The sequence below is a fragment of the Tetrao urogallus genome, assembly GCF_951394365.1.
Source record: "Tetrao urogallus genome assembly, chromosome: 8".
Lineage (NCBI taxonomy): Eukaryota > Metazoa > Chordata > Aves > Galliformes > Phasianidae > Tetrao > Tetrao urogallus.
Genome location: NC_136821.1, coordinates 6909413 through 6929844, shown reverse-complemented (window position 1 = coordinate 6929844; position 20432 = coordinate 6909413). Strand labels below are relative to the sequence as shown.

Here is a 20432-nt window from a genome sequence, read left to right as displayed (position 1 = left end):
AAATAACATTTGTTAGACTGGACCCATGCACAGAGTTTTGTGAGGTCCTATAACCATCCCACTAGAGGAACACCAATTTTGACACAAACTCCAGCTGGTGCTGCTACCACATTTGCTGTAGGACAGAATAGAAATGCCCACTAGTTTTACATCAGCATATGGAAATTGCTTCTTTGCTAGATCACAGCTAAATCTGGTCAACCTCCACTAAGCAACATGAACATAAAAGAAACAGAAAAATTATAGACTATCAAGAGTACTGCAAAGTTATAAAACTTTGTATATTTGATTTTCAAAACTCTCAAATTCTCATACTGTTCTACTGTGGTTTTTTTCTTGGCTATGTTGTATGCGCTATTTGGAGAAAATGCTTATACTCAAGAATATCCCAACATTTGACAAAATCAGACAAATTAAAGGAAACTGAAGTACAGTTAGCATCCAGTGCTTCAAAAACAGAACATGGGGAAAATTGTGTATGATTTATCTGCTCTGATTAGCAAAGTTGAACTGCTGTGTGATGCCTTTCTGAGTTGCTCCATTTAGGTAAGATTTGCTGAAGAGACATTAATAGTGCAAAAACTCAATATCCAACCATTTGTTTGAAATCAAGGACTATGGAGTGGAGTATTTCTTCCAACAGAACTACATAAATAAATATGTTTGTATATAGAACTTGCCTCCATAAATTCCAGCGTTGTTCCTCTAGCTGAGTCACTAGATGCTCTATGTATTTGTTTGAGTCCATATACTCCTAAATGAAAAAAGGTGAAAAGGTTACTTCAATGTTCAAAGCATTTGTAAGCGTTTGAGTAAAAAACAGTCAGCTTGTGGGGTCCGTTTTCATTTTGGACTGAGCGTCATTCCACGCGCACACAAGTCCTAGTGATGAAAGATCTAGGTTAAAATCAAATTTGTATTCATTCCCAACGAGTAGGGTAGCAGCCCAATGCAGTTTTCAGAGATTATCTATGGGGAAGACAAACAGCAGTGAGGATATGCAACTAGTACAAATAACTTAGGGTACATATAAATACAAATTCATGTTCTAAGCCCAGAATTATATATCTTGGATCCAAACAGAAAAATAACATTTCATCATCGTTTTGGTGCCATCATTATTTTGGTGTGAATTTTGTTTACTTCGGCTATATATCAAAGTGAACTGAATATTTACTGAATATTTGACTCAAATATTTATTTTGTGGCTAGCGTAAAAAATATTATATCGTGTAGTCTGTTTGAAAATAAAACTATAATTCAACTCCTGTATCATTTTCCAGTTCAACTTTTGCAGATAGTTTAGCTTGCAATATCAGCTTTATGAAAGTTACTGTATTTGTTCTAGACTGAACTTCTGATAAATAATAATCATCAGATGAACAATTTGGACTTTTTAAAATTGAAGCCTGTTCTTTAAACTCAATGCAAAGCGATGATCGGCAGTGAAATATGTCAGTAACAGAAATATACCACTTCATCTCCAGGAGAAAGGCAAATTCAGTGTTTTTCATGGAAAATATTTCAGAATGAACCAACAAAGTAACACGTGATACAATATAATATATTCATATGACATTGGTACCAACACAGCATCACTATTATTCTGAAAACCTATCAGTAATAACATAACTCTCTTGAAATAGCTCACAAAAATATAAATGTTTCAAACCTCAAACTTCAGAGAATAACAAGGATTGAAGCACATACAGGAAAGAATATCCATCTTCAGTTTCTGGAGACAGAAGTTTTGGTGTTATAGTTCCAATTTTTTTGGACTTATCTTAAGCTTTGGGCTTATCACAAAACCACTCCGTGTGGTTCCTATTTGTATTAAGAGTTGTTTCGATACTGTTATTATTTATTTGGTGTGCAAAATGTTTTTTTTATTGCAGAGTTGCTGAGTCTTTTAAGCATTTATCTTTATAATCAGGAATATGAGACAGCTACCCCAGGGACAGTACATCATCATGTCTTCTCAGGCTGAAGATAAATGTTAGCTGATTTTAATGACCATAATTTATACAGAAACACACATTTCCATTTTTCAGGACTGAAACTGTTCTAAGTGACTGGGTAACACTATCAGGCAGTCATATAATATTTCTTGTAATCTCATAAAACTTTTAATACTGTGTATAAAGTAGTGTACAAAGTAATGAAATATCTGAGATGTACCAATCAATGAAAAATATTCCTGTGTACACAAGCCCACCAGGGCAAGCTGCAAGCAGATCAGTGGTGCTCAAAAGCCTAACTCTGTCTGATGGAGAGCACCCAAGGGACGCTACCACAGGGCCTGTGAGCTCTGCCATGGGAGGTGGTCCCAGACAGGGCTTCCTCATACCTCTGGCAGCAACACAGCACAGGCCAGGCCGTGCCTTTGCCCAGTGGTGGGGAATCCACTGGCAGGGTGGCATAAGATTTCAGCTTGTGTTTCATAGAATCATAGAACTGTTTCAGTTGGAAGGGACCCTTAAAGGCCATCTGGTTCAACTCCCCTGCAATGAACAGGGCTGTCTAGAGCTCAATCAGGTGCTCAGAGCCTTGTCCAGGCTGACCTGGAGTGCCTTCAAGGACGGGGTGTCAACCTCGTGTCTTGGCAACCTATTCCAGTGCCTCACCACCCTCGTCATATAAACCTTCTACCTTATATCCAAGCTAAATCTCTCCTCTTTTAGTTTGAAACCATTTTTCCTGGTCCTATCACAACAGAGCCTGCTAAAGGATCTGCCCCCAGGGACTGAAGGCTGACGGACTGAGAGATGTTCCCCAAAGGTTGTCACAGTGCACAGGTCTGTGAAGGAAGCAAGAGTAAGTCCCTGATCCTGGGGACCTGTGCCAATGCATTTGCCGTTATTTGTTACAGGCCTGTGTTGCTTGAAATCCTCTGAGAGTTGTACAGTTTTGCATCAGTCTCAAGGCTTGCCCCTTAAATTTTAATCTGTTGTAGACAGATATATTTTGAGATGTTATTTGCAGAAACATTAAGTACTATAAACCTCGAGAAATGCCATGAGCTTCTTAATGCAGTTTTTATACTGGTGATGTTAAGACCAGAAACTGGTGTAAGCATAGGTTTGGTCTCTCCTGTTAATGAAGTGGGTTGTGTTTTACTCAGAGTATACAATGGGAACTAGGCAGCAAGCTGCTTCTGAGCCACTGCAAGTAAACTCATTCTGTAACACACATTGCAGTTTAGAAAAATAGTGCTGAACAAATACTTATGGTCTCAGAACCAAATCCTTTAAAACAAGCTGTCTTTTTTTTTTTCTTAACATTTTTTACTACATTTAATATGGTATAAATTATTATTAATACCTTTATGCCTTTTTAATGTAATATTAAACAATATTCTTGATTTATTCATCAGTGCAATTTGCCCCATAGGCAAAGATAAGATCAGCAGTTTTATTCTGCATAATTCTGCCATGATAATATAAAAAACTCATTCTGAAGCAATTTTCTGAAAAATATGGCCAAAGAAATGAAGACAATTGAAAAAAAAAAAAAAAAAAAAAGCTATGCACTCGTACTGTGTGATTCCTGCCTTCGTGTCAGGTTTTTCCTGTGGCGAATCAGAAATATTACTCCATTTCTCTTTGAAGACCTGCAGCTCAGTAGTACATAAAGCTGACAGTGTGCAAAAGTGTTGTAAAAAGAAAAAAATCAGCTCTGATTTGATATAAATACTGTGATTGGAAGTGCTCCCTTTCTCCTATGCTTCTCTGGCACATTAACGTGCCAGCCATGTCCCAAGCAAGCCATCTGCTCAAGGCAAGGCCACTTTTCTTAAGTCCAGGTTTCTGTTCTTTTCTGTCACCAGCTGTCCCAATAAGCCAAATTCTGCAAATTTGAGCCTGGGAGCCAGTATTACTGTTTTGTCAACATGACGGACAGAGTGATTTGAGATTTAGAGCAACTTTGTGATTTTTTCTTTTAATCTTTGTTATAGAGGGATGGAATGCTATCCAGACCTAGACAGGCTTGAGAGGTGAAGTTTAACAAGGCCAAGGGCAAGGTCCTGCACCTGGGTAGGGGCAATCCCAAGCAGAGATACAGGTTGGGCGGAGAATGGCTTGAGAGCAACCCTGAGGAGAGAGGTTTCCCTCCCTTGTAGCAGGGGGAGTTGGAACTAGGTGATATTAAATGTCCCTTCCAACCCAAACCATTGTATGGCTCTATGATTTAAAATAACTTGGCATGTTCAGTGAAAACACAAATTCTGGAAAAGAAAAAACAAAAGCACTCACGCTTTTTCAGATGGAATATATATATAGTTTAGTAAGGTGCTGACACTTTTCAGTACCCAACAGATCACACTGAGGGGCAATACAAATGTTTTGTAGCTTCCTTGGAGCTCTGTCACGTGCAAGTTTGCAGCTCGCAAGATTTGGGCAGCACAGTTAACTCACATCTGAAAAATTACAGTGTCATCACCTGTGATGTCACATAACTACACTGTTTTAAGGAAAAAAATATATTGCTGTATTAAGTTTAACTTGAGTAGAAAATCTTTCTAGCAGATGCATAGATTCTGGCAACCAGGGCGATTTGCTATGCAAATGTCACATACCAGCTCATCTAATTTAGAGAATGTAGAGAGCATTAGAGAATCACTTTGCGAGAAGTATCACTGTACCAAGCTGAGGCATGAGACTACACATACACTTCAGCAGGTTTTTTTTGACAGAACAAAACATCAAGCTTTGCAACGCTCAATTGTTTTGCTTTCCCTCCCTACTTTACTTTGTTATCTAAATGACTGTCAGGAAAAAGGTCAGAGAAAGGAAATGAAGGCCAGGGATGTACTACTTGGTATTTGGGTTGGTTACGTGGGTATTTGTTCTGGAATATCCATGCTGTTGTGCTGGGCAGGGTATCAGCAGTCACACAACACATAGAGTATGTTCCCATCCACTGTTACAGAGCAAACCCAAGGGCAACTCAGGCTTATAACACCAGGTTCCCTTGCTAGAAGCTGGAGGTGATAAATTTAAGCTAAGGAAATAACACTTATTCTCTGTCTCTCTTAAGGAACTTGCACAGCTTGGTATCAAAGAGAGTTTAATGAGCTTAGCAATATGTGAAAAGGATTAAGGATACAGCCGTTGATCCAGCAAATCACTTGATTACATCCTTAATTCAATAGGGCTACTCACGTGCTGGAAGTTAAGCATGTGCCTGGGAGCTTTTGCTGGCACTGGTCACTGGGCAGTGCTGCCGCAAGGTTGGGCTATCTTGGGGCAGGATCTAGATCTGGCCCTGCATTTCCTACCCTTGCCCCACACTTGTGAGGGGATAAGTAGCTGCCCCAACTGCCACTGCTCTGATGCTCTGAAGCAGCTCCCAGCATACTCCCTGGGCACACAGCTGAGATACTCCATTTGCAGAAAGTTGGGGATTTCGGATAGTTTAGGCCAGTCTTCATCTTTCTGCAGACCAGCTTTGAAACAGAGCTGGAAGGTAAATGACACAGGCAGCCCTGCAGAGCATCAGACCTCCTGTTGTCCTGCCTCATCCAACACTACTGCTGGTGCTGCTGGGATCCCAGGCCCTAATGCAGTAGTGTTTGGTTACTCCTCTGGCATTTGAAACCAGACAATAAAACAACAGCATGGGTTTGGGTTCTTGTACTTCACCAAGGAAGACATTTGTCACTGTGGGAAAGAGAAGAATGCTGAATGAAGTACATGATAAAAGCACAGACAAGTTGCTGCGGGTGTTTGCAGTCATCCAGCCCTGGAGACAGGAAGCTACTCTGCAGAGCCCCCAGTCATCTGCTGCAACAAGGAAAGTTGTATTTCCACAGAGGAAGGTTATTAAAAATCAAACAACAAAGCTGTCTGCAGCCAAAAAGCAGACTGTTGCAATTAGGAAATGATGTTAGCTAAGCACAGAGTAGATGCAATTGACCTGTGAGGGGGAGATCTGAGCTGTTAGACCAAATGCAGAGACACAAGTCATCTTTGAAGGATCTTGGAAGGGAGCCTTGGGGTAAAGCTTTAGATCTAGGGAGAGTGCCTTCAGAGAATATTATACATTTCGTAAAATATTTATTTTTGTTGTCATACTGCCGCACAAACCTTTGATAGAAAATAGGCTTTTTTCCAGCAGCCCAAGAGGATATATATATGTATTCTTGTCTGGACTATGTTTTTTGCATGTCTGAGAACATTATAATTGAGGATTTGAGTAAGCTGTCTGTTACACTGCATTACTCATCTGCACACTAAAAATAAATCACATATGAAAAAAGATAAAAACCTCTTTGCATTAGATACTTTTCTGTCACTTCTTTCAACGCTACACCTGGCCGGACTGCTCACCACTGGTGTTCAAAGCAACAAAAGTAAGCTGTACAGCTTAAACAAATAAAATCCTTTTAAACTGCCATTAGTGTTAATTTATTATTATCCTGCCCAATTTCAACACATTATTTTAATTGTCAGTTTTATTAACAGCTGAACAGAAAGCATACATTCCGAGCTTCAGAGATGGAGCAGAAGGCTGGCAAGGATCCTTGTGCACATACTGTGGAATTACACCATTATGGTAAAAACAGTAATGATTATTTTAATAAATGTGTTGAGCAAATTTCTTAATTGTTTAAAATCACTCAAGCCTCAGTGAACAGTTCATATTACATCTCAGCTGCAGTGATTAAAACTGATTTACCAACTCATCTGAAGCCAGTTGTTTTCATCAAAATCAGCTGGGTTTTCCTCCAGCTGCTGCGTGGTGTGTGCTCCGCACCCTATTAAATCTCACTATCCACAAAGGACAGGGGTGTTTAATAAAGCTTGAAGTAGCACAAGCTTGTTAGTTAATGGACAGATTCTGTGCCCTGTGTGCTCTGCATATAGAGCTGTGAGATGGTGCTTCCTCCAGGAGTGGTGGCCAGGCACAGTGAGTTTCAGCAAACTGCAGCTTTTGCCAGCTTGTACCCAAAGAAGCACAAGCACTGGGAACAGGAGTGCTCTGCAGACCAGTGACACCTGAAAATGCTCTAGTTTTACCATTATCTCATAAGACCTTTTGTTTTCCAATAAGTCAGTTTGTACATGCAAATCTAAAGACTCAGGCAATTATGTACAGGAAAAATGTTGGGACCAGAATACTAAAAATTGCCTTAAAGGAGTTTACTTGCGTTACAGCAGGTTTACATTAAATCAGTGATGTATCCTGGAGAACAAAGGGAAGAATCCCAGTGCTTCCCTGCTGCTACCCCTTATACTAAGGAGTGAAACTGAAAAGACAAAAGTACAAGCTTCTGCTTTCCAAAGGGAAGTATTAGGGCAGACTCAGACTGAAAAATAGCAGAGCAGTTGTCAGCTGGACTGAACCAGTATGGCTCTGCTGAATTCAGCCCTTTTTGTTAAAAGTGAGTGTTCTGTTGTCATAAGAGCCTTCAAAATGCATTATAATCCAATATTGCATCCTGCTCATACCAGATGCACACACCTCCCTTTCCTTCTAAGGAAAACCTGATGTCTTCCAAGAAGAAGCCCAGAAGATCTCAAGCAGTGGTAACTCCATTGTGCTGCATTTCGTGTCAGTGTAATACTCTGGCCCCTAACTTTCAAAGCACTGAATGGTTTAAGGAACAGCTCTGTAAGAGGACAAATGCCAATTTATAAAACAGTATGACAGGCTTCCTCTCTCAGGGCAATGAAATGAAGGCAAAGATTAAGTAGGTGAGTGGTAGGATAAATTCCTATGATCAAATAGAAGAAAATAATATTTTACAGAAAACAGGCAAGCAATTGCAAACTGGGATCCATTTAAAAATGCTTATTTGACAGAATGGAATATTTTACAAAATGAGGTATGATATAAAGATAGTGGGGAGTGAAGCCAGAAACAGAGAAGATTGGCAAAATAAAAGAGGGAGAGGTAAATAAAACCGGAGCAAGAGATTGGGAATGAGCAAGTGCAAATAATGTGATTGATTCTTCTGTATCAGTATCTTTTACTGAAAAAAATTAGCGTGTCTCTGGACCAAAAATACTTTATGCAAACAATGGGAACAAGCAGTCAGTTCTACAAAATATTGAGCTAATTATTCTGCTTGGCTGTATAAGAAACTGGACGTTTTTGTCCAGCAGTCAAATCCATGCTATTTTTAGCTCATTCTCTTTACCTTAGAGAAATCAGTAAAAGCAAATACAAAGCATTAACTGGAATTTACTAGAATAATCGTGAAATAGAAAAGCATGATATCATAAGAGAGCAGTCTGAATTTATTAGACACACTCTAAATCATGGAGCTTTTAACACCAGTTAACAGTTCCAGTGAACAATACATCAGGCATATGCAGTTACTGCAGGAACAGAAACCAAGGCTGAAAAATATTGTGTCCTACAGTACCAACAGCGGTCCCTCCTATATAGAATGGATGGCCTTGCTTTCTATTAGGTGTGATCCCCAAATCTCCACTGATACCCATCTATTCCAGACTGTAACTCGCTGTGATTGCTATTCCAACACACTACATGGGGCATAGCTCTGGACAGCAGGCAGGGAGCAGTACCAAAAAAACAAAGGGGGATTTTAGTGGGCATTGGGATGAGCAGGTTGCACCCAGTGCCCAGCCCTTGTCTCCTGGGCAGGGTGGTCACCTCTAACATGGGCAGCTCTTGTCCTCAGTCAGCCTGGTGTAGTGATGAAGTTGCTATATATAGTGAAATACAAAATGAAAATAGAAAGTGAGGCTTACTGTAGTGGTATACGTGACAGTTCCAGGTTGTTCAAGGTTATTAATGGCTTTATATAAGTTAAGGAGGTGTTGGAGTGACAGAAATCTTGTATCTCAGAAATTTCACAAGTGAAAAAACATTGATGTTATTTAGGGCAGTAGGGATTTGTTACACAGCTAAAACAGACATTCAGAGTGAAAAAAAACATGAGTGCATAATGACGGGCAGATTTTATGAGCTTGCTCCTACACAATGTGTATATGTACCCGAAATAATTAGCTGTAGTCTTGTTTATGTCAAATCTAATTTACATTAATAAACTTCTCACAGCAAAGACACTGATGCTGTAAGAAATTGTCCAGAAATGTTAGCAGTCATAATGATGCAGAGTAAACACTGGAGCATTTAATTAATCAATTTCTGACATTAACAGGTAATTACCATTTCTAAATCATTCCTTGATGTTTTTTCTATGAATACGACTCAAGCAGAACACACAGAACAACTGCTGGCTGCTGGTGTTTGACTCGTGTAGGCATATGGCACTTGCAGGTGACTCACATTAACTGAAGAAGACAGGGAGTGATAACAAGGACAGACAAACATTCCTGGGATCTATTGCCGAGGTGGAGAATCTAATTCTAATGTTATTACAAATACTTGGTAGCCACAGATAAAGACATTCTTCATTCTCTGCATGTGTCAGACATGTTAACTCAACTGTAATAATCTCTACCATCCATCCTAAAAACACACAAATCGGGACGTTAAGTTTTCTACCATTTTCTTTCACAGCTTCATTATCACTGTCCTCACATCCTCACAAACATTCTGGCAACTCTGTGCGAGGAAGAAGGTACTCACACACAAATCAAGTGTATCTTCACATTTAGATCTTTTCTTAAAACACGCTGTAGAGAAAACTCAGTATATGCTTATTGAAAGCCCATAGTAAAGTATATTAAAACATGCAATATATAAAACCAACCCTATGTTACAGGGATACCAGCCTGATGGTCCCCAAATACTTCCAAGCATCACTGGGCAAAACAGAGTGAGGATGCACTGCTCTGTCTCCTGCTCTTAGCACCAGGGTGACCTAAGAATTAGCAAAAGCCAAATTATCAACCTGCTATGGGTTGTAGGAAAAGAAAAACCAGAGAAGGGCAGAGAAAAGGCAATGTGCCATGCAGAGGATGAGAGTTCCTTTCCAGACACAGCCTTGCTTCTCCTTCTGCTTCTCTTTTGCCCCTGCCAGCACACTCTCCTCTAGCCACCAAGCTTCTCAGAGTTGAGTACTCATTAGGCACATTTTGAAAATTAATGTTTGTGTCAACAGCTCGTCTTGCAATGCCTTACATACACATTTCCATGAGACATACAAGAAAATAGAAACATTTGTAAATGCAACTGGATTGGCAGTGGTTGTATTTACTTGCACAAATGAAAGAAGAAAAACTCCTGCAGGTAACGACTAAAAGCAGTGTGTGTGAGGAGGCTTACCTTCCCCGGGAGTTTTGCAGCTGAGTGTGCTGTGCTGAGCTCTGATCACAGACTGTGCTGATCCCCAACAGCCATCAGCATCCTCTGCTTACAGCTGGAGCTCAGCTAGTATGCAGGGCAACCTGGCTTTCTGGATTCATGGGATTAATCATAAGAAGTTTGGCATTTCCTAAGTAGTGTATAGACTATATAGCATCATGTGATATTGGCTGGAGATAAACTTCAAGTATCCCTATATATATAAGGATTTAGTGAAAGTAGATTTAGTGGAAAGAGAATGTTCCACTTTAATGGGAAGGAATAAGGAGAAAGTCCAACAAAGAGAGTAAGAACTGGAACATTTGTGTCAGCAGCCAGCACACAAGCACACATTTATGTTGTGTAGGCCTGTTCAGCACTCAAGCCAAAGAAGCGCCTTTTATTAGATCCAATAATTCTCTGTAAATTCTAAGAGTGGAACAGACTGCATAAAGGCACTAAAAGTACAGTTTCCTGCTAGGCTGCAACTCCAACTCTATCATCCCCGGATATATATATATATTGGTTTGGGACAGCACTAGCAATTAGATGCATTGACAAGATTAGAGCATATGTGGAAAAAATGAGATGTAAAATGACATAACAGAGTGCTGCTTGGCTGCACAGGTAGGTTCTTCGATGTGATGTGCACAGCCCTCCAGTTCTTCAGTTGGCCTCAGTGACAGACATTTTGCAAGCAGTCATGCAGCATGTCTCTGTGTCCTCTGCACAGCCTGGAGAGAGCTGTGACCTAAGGCAAGTATAAAAAGCTGCTCACAGCCACGTGTGAAGCAGAAAGATTCTGTACTGAAGAGGACAGGGATACACATTGCTGAATTTATCATGTAGAAGTAACAGAGCATAATGTAAAGGTTGTCATAAAGCAGAAATTAGTGGTTTTTCTTCCTCAGTTCTGTTTCAGACAAAGCAAGGAACTCCCCTTACAATTCTGGCATGTAACAATCATATTAATAATCACTATTATCTTGAGCTTTTACAAGCACTCTAACGTATGAATGTTTGATCTTCTGAACACTTGTAACTTCAGCATGCCATGTACAGCAGATGCAAACAAATATAATGACATATTTCAATTTGAAGATAATCAATTTCCTTTTCATAAAAATTTAACTGATCCTTTAATTTTGTTCAGCATTTTAGAATTCACAGGTATAATGCAGCATTGGTGAAATCAAAGCTATAATTTAGTTCCCAGTAATGCTAATAATTTTTCTGCTGTTGAATATTGATGCTCTGAACTGGATATGTATCTGAAAAGTTATGTGCCTAGACATATTAGTTACAGCTACTGCAAAGCGTTCTGTTTATTTTAGTAAGACTAAACCAAATAAGAACAATATAATGAAAGGCTTGAAAATACTTGTTTAGATAAATTGAGCAACTGATGCCATTTACCTGGACTTCTGCACAGCATTTGACACTGTCCTGCACGACATCCCTGAAGAGAAGAATTTGGGAGTGCTGACTGATGAAAGATTCAACATGAGCCAGCAATGTGTGCTTGCAGCCCAGAAGGCAAGTCATATCCTGGGTTGCATCAAGAGAAGTGTGACCAGCAGGTTGAGGGAGGTGATTCTGCCCATCTACTCTGCTCTCCTGAAAATCAACCTGAAGTACTGTGTCCAGTTCTGGAGCCCCCAACACAAGAAGGACATGGAGCTGTTGGAACAGGTCCAGAGGAGGGCATGAAGGTGATCAGAGGGTGAAGCACCTCCCCTACAAGGACAGGCTGAGAGAGCTGGGGCTCTTCAGCCTGGAGAAGAGAAGGCTCTGAGGAGATGTTATAGCAGCCTTCCAGTACATGAAGGGCCTACAGGAAAGGTGGGGAGAAACTTTTTATAAGAGCAGGTAGAGACAGGATGAGGGAAAATGGTTTTAAACTGGAAGTGGTTTGATGTAAAATATATATTAGGAAGTTCTTTACTGTGAGGGTGGTGAGACACTGGAACAGGTTGCCCAGAGAGTTTGTGGATGCCCCCCCTCCCTGGGCTGGATGGGGAGTGAGTAGCCTGGTCTAGTGTGAGGTGTCCCTGCCTATATCAGGGGTTGGTACTAGATGGTCTTAAGGGTTCCTTCCAACCCAAACCATTCTATGATTCTATAGTTCTTTGAAATATTCATTGTTGGTTTCTACTCAGATATGTAGTGAAAATTCAGATTACATGATAGCCTTCTGTTTTATATCTTATCTTACAAGTTAGAATTCAAAAATGTATGCTTAAAAATGTCCTTGATTTTATGCGTGAAATACCAAGTGAAATATTTAGCTGTCTGTGTTTCTTAAACATGAATCTTTGAATCCACAGGGAACTTTATGTGAATTAACAGAAAAAGCATAAGCATAAACGTTTATAGTTCTGCTAATCTGATTTTTGTCATTAACTGTGGCTTACTGGAAAAGTTCTTTACAATATTTAAGTGAATTACATTTTAAAGATCTTTATCATCATAAGCTGGAAAATCTATGGCAACAAGTGATGAGTCATGTCAGTGTACCTTCTGCTCTACTGCAGGCTGATATTTAGTTAACCGCATCCCTCTTGGGAAACACAGACACAATTTCCTGCAGAAGCCTTGGTTCCCACTGGTCTGAGACACAGAGGGCAAATTAAAACAAAATACAAATTAATTCTGTACCTAAAGAAATTAGTTTCTCACAAAGGTGACATCATATTTCCCGTGCATAAGGGTGATATGGGTCCAGTTCAGCTGGAATCTTGCTGACCTTAATGGAATGAACTGAGGCATGGAAGTCCAAAATGAAGACAGATAAAAGGGAGACAAAGTAATCAGCTTTTCCTCTCTACTATTAATGGGTACTTTGGGGGGTACAAATTATTTCACATGAACAATCCAATACATATTGATCTCTTATTGTCATCTCACAGTTGTTGAGCATCTCATGCTTCTGTGTATTCAAAGACAGTGACAATAACTCATACACAACAGGAGGGTCGAAACACTGCATCTGAACTGTGTATGAGCTCCATGCACAACTCACAGACTTGTAATGTATGATTCACACAAGGGCTAATGATTTAGATTATTGTGCATAAAAATTCATGTTTGCATTCATGCACTAGATCACAATAGTAAATTTGGGAGAAAAAAAAATTGAAAGATTCACACCCTGAAAGTGCCAAAGATTAGGTATATTTTTCTTTTCAAATCCTGTTCATCTGCACTACCTGGCATTTCCTACACATTCCTGTGGAAGAAGTTGATAAGTCTTAAAGGCTGTCTTAAAGCTCTGTCTCATGGCTTACAAAGAGCCTTCCACTGGCAGTGGGCACGTCCCTGGTGTCCAGCTCCCACTAACAGTCTGCAGGAACGCTCTTATCTCTGTCTTAAAGAGAAGCTGATGACATAAGTATGGTTTTAAGGTGTTGCAGACATTACAGGTAGTCATAAAAGTGACCTGTTTTACTTGCTCACCATCCTGACATAATCTTGCATGGCTTATTGTGAAAATGGCTGAGCACTTGCAGGTCTCATTAATATGGCAGAATTAAACTTATTCGGGAAGAAAAGCAATTTTCAGACTTCAGATACAGTCCTTGATCATTCAAGTAGAAAGAATTTCCATAGTCATCAACCTGACAGTGTTTAAATGAAAAGACTCTGAAAACCTCTTGTTTTCCAACAGGAAATATTTTCAGGGATTGGCATTTCACGTGTATAGAGAATTTTACAGTAAGCATATCCTGATGACAAGTCTAGGGAGAGGATTTACATCTAACAGGAATGATCTAATTTTTCTTTCATACAGTAATACCCGGTGGCTATTGTGAACATTCATTATCAAGGAAATTAAGGACAACAAAAGAAAATTAATGTTTTAAGAGAAACTCAGATGGTCCATTTAACTCTTCTTTTGACTTCACATAAAGTAATAAGATAATTTGCTTCTTTTAATGCACCTGAGTAATAGAAATAACACTTTTTATAAATCACCCACAAAAGCTTTCAGAACAAATGCATGCTACTGAGAGTAAAGCTTCAAATTACTTGGGTATAAATGCACATTGTGTGTATTCCAGAAATCCCTGTCTCTTGCACTGAATAATTGCCTCTTCTCCTCAGCTGTTTCTGTTTGCATATCAGACATCCTCACGCAAACAGCACTACCCTTGGTCTTACAGGACTCAAAGGAGATTCTGCCACAAATCCCAGCACCGCTTGGATGTGGAAATGGTGACATGCTACGAGAGCACGGCATGCCTTCCCAGCAGGGAACTGTCTCACAGCACTTTATGGCTGAGACTCAGGCAGAAGAGCTTGGTTTTTGCTTCTGAACAGAGCCATTTCTCTTGCCTCATTTCTCTTCCTTCCAAGTGCCCTTTATAGCCCTGAGCCTTGTAAAACATTGTTTGGGCAAAAGCTTTTTTTGCAGTAGTGGGGAAGGAGCAGGGCCTGAAACAGAAGATCTGACTTGGATATAAATCCTTCTGCCCCTGGGGACGTGATTGGTAAAGAAAAGGCCTTGGGGCCCAGCATCCCAACCAGGCCTTACCATGGTAAGCTTCCAGATCCGCCTCCTGGTTCCTTCCCATGAAGCAAACAGCTTTGCTTTTCTTTCTGACTTGGGAGGGCATAGCATACAAATTCCCTTCCTTTGATACTTGCATGCACGTCCCGTAGAGTGAAATACAGCCTTCCTCTGGATGTATTTGAAAAACACAATCACTTATGGGATGGCTGAATTTCCCCTTCAATTAGTTTGCACTCACACATCAGATGCCTGGGGCCAGGAGGGCAGCTGAATGTGAGAGTGTCTGTCTAGTCACAAAGTAAATATGGGTCAAGGCGAGAGGGTTAAGACAAGGCAGATGAGTCTGTCATTTCAAATGGACTTTGCAGGCTCTCCTGCAATGCTGTAAGAGCAAAAACTTTCCTAGAGATGACTGGATTTATCCCAATGCCAAGCAAAACTGAGACACTGAACAAAACACATTCATTGAGTCATTCTGGTAATGAAATCTACATGTGTCTGAAACCTAGATGTCCTCAGACCTTCCATCCATCTCTGTAACTTGGCATCAGAAGCACACCAATATGTACCTGATTTTATGTACTCACACATGTACAGCACATAAGGCAATCTGAAATGTGTATATGTAGTAAGGATGCAATGACTTAATGTTATGGCCTCGAAAATCAGAGGCCATTTGCAAAAGAGAGCAGTGCAGTCAGCTCTAGTGATGTCTCAGGAAAAATTGATTTTCCTGCTTTGACAGATTGTGTCTCTGAAACTAAGATGTATCAGCTGACAGATCACAAGCCATACTGCACTGTTTTATCTTTTAAATTCTGATGAAAAAGACCTTTAGATTACTTGTCTCCTAAAAAGTTCTTGATTAGAGCTTGTTCTTTCAAATCTAATATTAAGTTATTAATCAAGGCAGAGTTTCCTGCTTTCCGCAGACAATTATCTGTTCAGCTATGTGCTACACATGAAAACCTTTGCTTTCAAAAAGGCAGCATTCAACCCTTAGCAGATACAGTATATTCAATCCTCAGCTTGGATACTGGAATAGAGATGCACCACTCTACTGGGAGATCTAAGGATTTGATTCTCACCTAACTTTAATTCAACACATTGTTATACCACAACTGCTTTATCTGAAAAATAACCCATGGTTAAGCCCACTAAAGTTATGAGATACGTAATAATGCCTACCAAGAGGAAATTCATGAGCATGATTTCAAATCCCAGAAATATGTATTAACTTTCAATGTATGGGGAACACTGATTAGTTGCACGATTACATATGATTATTTGCACCCTTTCAAAGCTTTGGGGAAGTTTGTAAACCAGGCTGCTTGCCCATGGATAGCACTGTAATTGCAGTGACACTGTAGCACAATATTATTCCAGACATCACAATTTCTACTATCACTTTACAGTACAATTCCTATCAGCATGTGTTAGTTTGCAGACATGGAGCCCAGCTCTTCTGGCTTTACAAAGGCACTGCTTCTGCTTCGGCCACCCCAAGGGGCCAGGGGAACCTCAGCCTCATTGAGTCTGCAATAGGACTGAGTTTTGAAAGGAATGCCAGGCTTGAGATCTACACAAAGACAGAAAGGGATGCAGTTGGGATGCGTGTCTGCCAGGCATCCTTGCTGGATGTGACAAGCACTGTCAAAGCACTTTCCATGCTTCTCTGCTCTCAGGACCAGGCTGTGGAGCTGCTGCCAGCGGCCCAGGGCTGTTCCCCTGGACAAAAGCAGCATAGAAAAAAACAGCAAGAGCATCAGTCTCTAAACATAGAAATTTAAAATTATTGATTAAATTATGTCTTTTGGATTATAAACTATAAACCTGGCAGCGTGTTAATTTTGTGTGCTTGTAGGGTTCTCTGTTGCCTGCAAACAGCATTACCAAGACAGGACTGGTGACATTTCCCATTTCCTCATCTGTTTTCCTTCTGTTCCTCCTGTTATGACTGAAGGAGCAGGATTCTATTTTTCTCAGTGGGAATTGTGTCACCTGCTGTTGAAAGGAAAGCAATTATTGTGTCCTTGCTAAATCTTGGGCCTCTCTGTATAGGCTTTACAGCTTAAAAATATAAACATGCTGCTCTGTGCCAGTGGCAGCAGGGAGGCACTTTGAGACCCAGCTGGGATCCCCTGGATGTCATCTTCGGCGCCTCTTATGCACTGGGAGAGATGCCAAACCCAAGTGCCTTTCCCGTAACTGTGTCTAATCAATGGAAAGTAAATGTGAATGATGTGCTCGTGGCTCCTGCACAGGACACCTCGAGTGCTAAAAACCAGGTTCTCCTTCTCTGTCCTTATTCCAACAGTCAGATTATACTTTTAAGCTTTACTCAAAGAAAATTTGTGTTTGCCTCACACTTGTGTGGTTGTTTTCCCTCCTTCTGTGTGTTTTATGTGATTATAAACCTGTCTGACAAGGGTACAGGTATTTTATTTGCACATTGTAAGATGCTATTTTTGTGCTGTTATCTAACAGGTTTCTGTGCTATTTCTGTTATCTAAGAGGAGACCTATAATGAAAGGGGGAAGTAAAACAGCTAGAATTTTACATTTGCAGTTGGCAAGAGGCAACAAAAAAAAAACCAAACTCATTGTATTTTAGAGTGTGTACAATGTACAATATTGCCGCAGCTTTGGCTTCTTGCTACCACAGAACACTTTTCCAAAGGAATTCTTCTATCACAAGATTAAGTATTGCACCTAATACAGTTAATCAGTAGGAAAGATAGTAGAAAATCACCGTAGTGAAGAGGCACGCTCACCTCACTTCAATGATCTTTATCCTTTTTTTCTTTTTTTCTTTAATTCTGTTTAGAAGTCCAGAAAGGAACAAATAAAAATCAGAGGGCTACGTATCACAGAACATTTTCCTTCACATGACCTACTCAAAGGAAGAGCTTTTAACGTTTGGCCAAATTCAACCACTCTGGCATATTCATAAGTAACTGTTTAAAACTGCAGCCCATGAAATACAGCAGTATTTAACAGCTTGACCTGTAATGTCTTTCCAAAGCTGTGACTTTGAAAATAAAAAGAGCATATGGTCTTTGCTGAGACATACCAAAAGATTCAGTGACAATATAAACATAGCAAGAATGAGTATGTCCTTTCCAAATCAGTTGGGATATGAGTTGCCAAAATGTACTCATTTCACTTCTATTTATCTTCAAATTATCTGGCTACACTGGCTTTTAATTCCAGATTCATTATTAGTTCACCTTTGGTCAGGGAATTGCCATTTTGGTAAGCAGTATGAAAGGTCCATGAGTTTCACAATAGCTCTTTTAATACTGCTTTGGACAGTCTGCTTTCTAACTTCATATTGCTTCCTATGAAGAGTCACAACCAGTCACAAAGTAATATCTGTGTCAGATTTGTACTGGAGACTACAGAAGAGAAATACTGTATTATTCCTCTATTCTCAGCTGTGGATGAAATGGTACGAGGCCACTAATCCTTTCTATGTTGGCAGATGGCCGTTTGTTGTATATTCCCATCTACAAACGAAATTCAGAAATTCATTTGGCTTTATCTGCATTCATTGGTCTCTCTTCATTTAACATCAAAAGTGCAAGTAAGAGGAATGCCATTCCTTATGTTAATTGTTCATGAATAACACTTAGCATTTATATAGTCCTTCACATCTCTCAATTACTTTATAAATCTTGTTTAATCAAAAAGTGTTAGATTTCTTACCAGAACTTACCTTCCAGAAGTAAAATCTAACCAAAGGGTGAAAATAATTTGTTAAATACTGAGTGATTTGAGGTACCAAAGCAACCGAGCATATGAGCACCAACAAAGGTTGTCATTTAATTTATACATCATATCGTCTTCTAATCTGTTTATGTGGAAGCAAGCAGGATACAGAGGGATGAGAAACAAGAGCAAGAAGAGAAGCATTTTGCCATTGAAGATGAATTAATTAAATTGTTTCTTCACAACTACCGCTACCTGTCTCCCAGTACAGGTTCAAAAATCAGACCAAACTTAGCCAACAAGTGGTCCTGTCTAATGCTAATTTCATAACTGTTTGAGGGCTGTGCCAGGCAGCTGAAGACCAATCTTGAATAAATTCCATCCCCATGCCTGTAGGTCTCCATGCTGCTTGCTAAGAACCCAATGCTGCTCTTCGGCATTTATTGGAGAGCAGATTTTAGGGGGGTAATCTTACAGGTTAATTCCTATAAAGATGCTTACTGTTTTCTTGAGTTCTGTTTGTAGTTCAAGAATTTGTTGGGTTGAAAATTTAAGAATTGCAAAAAAAATCATTTATTGATATTAGTTGTGCAACAATTTTTAAACAATCAACAACAAAAATAAACCGCAATTGCAGGCTTGAAAATGTGTTATTTAATGAGGTGATTAAAAGCTATTACCGTCAGGTTGAGCTAAATAAACCAACCTTTTGAAATAAGAGGATCTCAACCTCCAGTCATAATAATATGTTGGATATTATCTAGAACATTTTTGCTAGCTTGTAAATATTATAACTGATGAGAAACAATTCAAGTGTCAGTTTCTACTTTACTTGATGGAAAAATTTGGTCATTGACTCCACTAGCAGCAAAATGGTTGAAACAGCAAGAACAGCAACAATCACACGTCTGGACCATAAGCACTTCAGAAAATCTAGTTTACCAACAACATTTTGATTAATGAAAAATGTTTTTTTCTCTTTTTTTTTTTTTTAATAACTATGCAATTCATCCCTATTAGAGTTAAAGTGAATGTATTAGATCCTTGACAGCACAAGAAAGGATATAAATGAATTAAAAGGCTGCTTTAGCCATCTTGACATGATTTGTTTCTAACATCAATTGTGCAATGTATCATTTACGTTAGGACTAGCTGTCTAGAGTCTTGCATATTCTAAAAATGATAGATATTTTGGCTCCTGTGCATTTTTTTTTGTCTCATTTTAAAACCAGTCTCATGGGATTCTGCTTAATAAAAACCAAATACATTGCTCTAGTTTTAAGTCATATGTCATACATAAAACTGAGCTTGGGCCCTAGCTAGTACAGGGATCCTGGACTCCACAGGCAAAATAAAAATCCCCATGACATTTAACATTCTGGAAATGTTATACATGACTTCATGGAGATGGGTGGGTGAATTGGTTTGATTACAAACAGAACAAACTTCACAGAGAGCCCTGGGATCTTCATATGAGGTACTAAAGTACAGACATTCAGAAAGGAACTCTGAAAACATATCATTAAGATCACAGAATCACAGAATCACTGCTCCAGTGTTCTGTTACCCACACAGTGAAGAAGTTTTTTCTCAAATTTTGGTGGAACCTCCTATGTTCCAGCTGTACTCTTTGCCCCTTGTCCTATTACTGCATGTCACTGAGAAGAGTCTGGCTCCATCCTCCTGATGTTCACACTTTACATATTTACAAACATTGAGGTCAACCCTCAGGCTCCTCCAAGCTAAGGAGACCCAGCTCCCTCAGCATTTCCTCATAAGAGAGATGCTCTGCTCCCTTAATCATCTTTGTGGCTGTGCACTGGACTCCCTCAAGCAGTTCCCTGTCCTTCTTGAACTGAGGGGCTCAGAAGAACTGGACACAGTCTTCCAGTTGCGGTCTCAGAGTGGAGGGGGAAGAGAACCTCTTTCTACCTACTAACCACACCCCTAAATAATCCCCCTAAAAATCCCAGGATGCCATTGGCCTT

General features: G+C 39.7%; 1 protein-coding gene across 1 annotated transcript in view; it reads right to left on the bottom strand.

Moving 5' to 3' along the window:
- The window catches only part of NCKAP5 (NCK associated protein 5), a gene marked incomplete at both ends in the record, with an annotated part of 269418 nt that overhangs the window by 223481 nt on the left and 25505 nt on the right, over positions 1-20432 (bottom strand). Inside the window, one exon of the mRNA XM_079538815.1 lies at positions 677-754. Within this exon, the coding sequence (XP_079394941.1) occupies positions 677-754 (78 nt within the window). The remainder of the gene's footprint in view (positions 1-676; positions 755-20432) is intronic.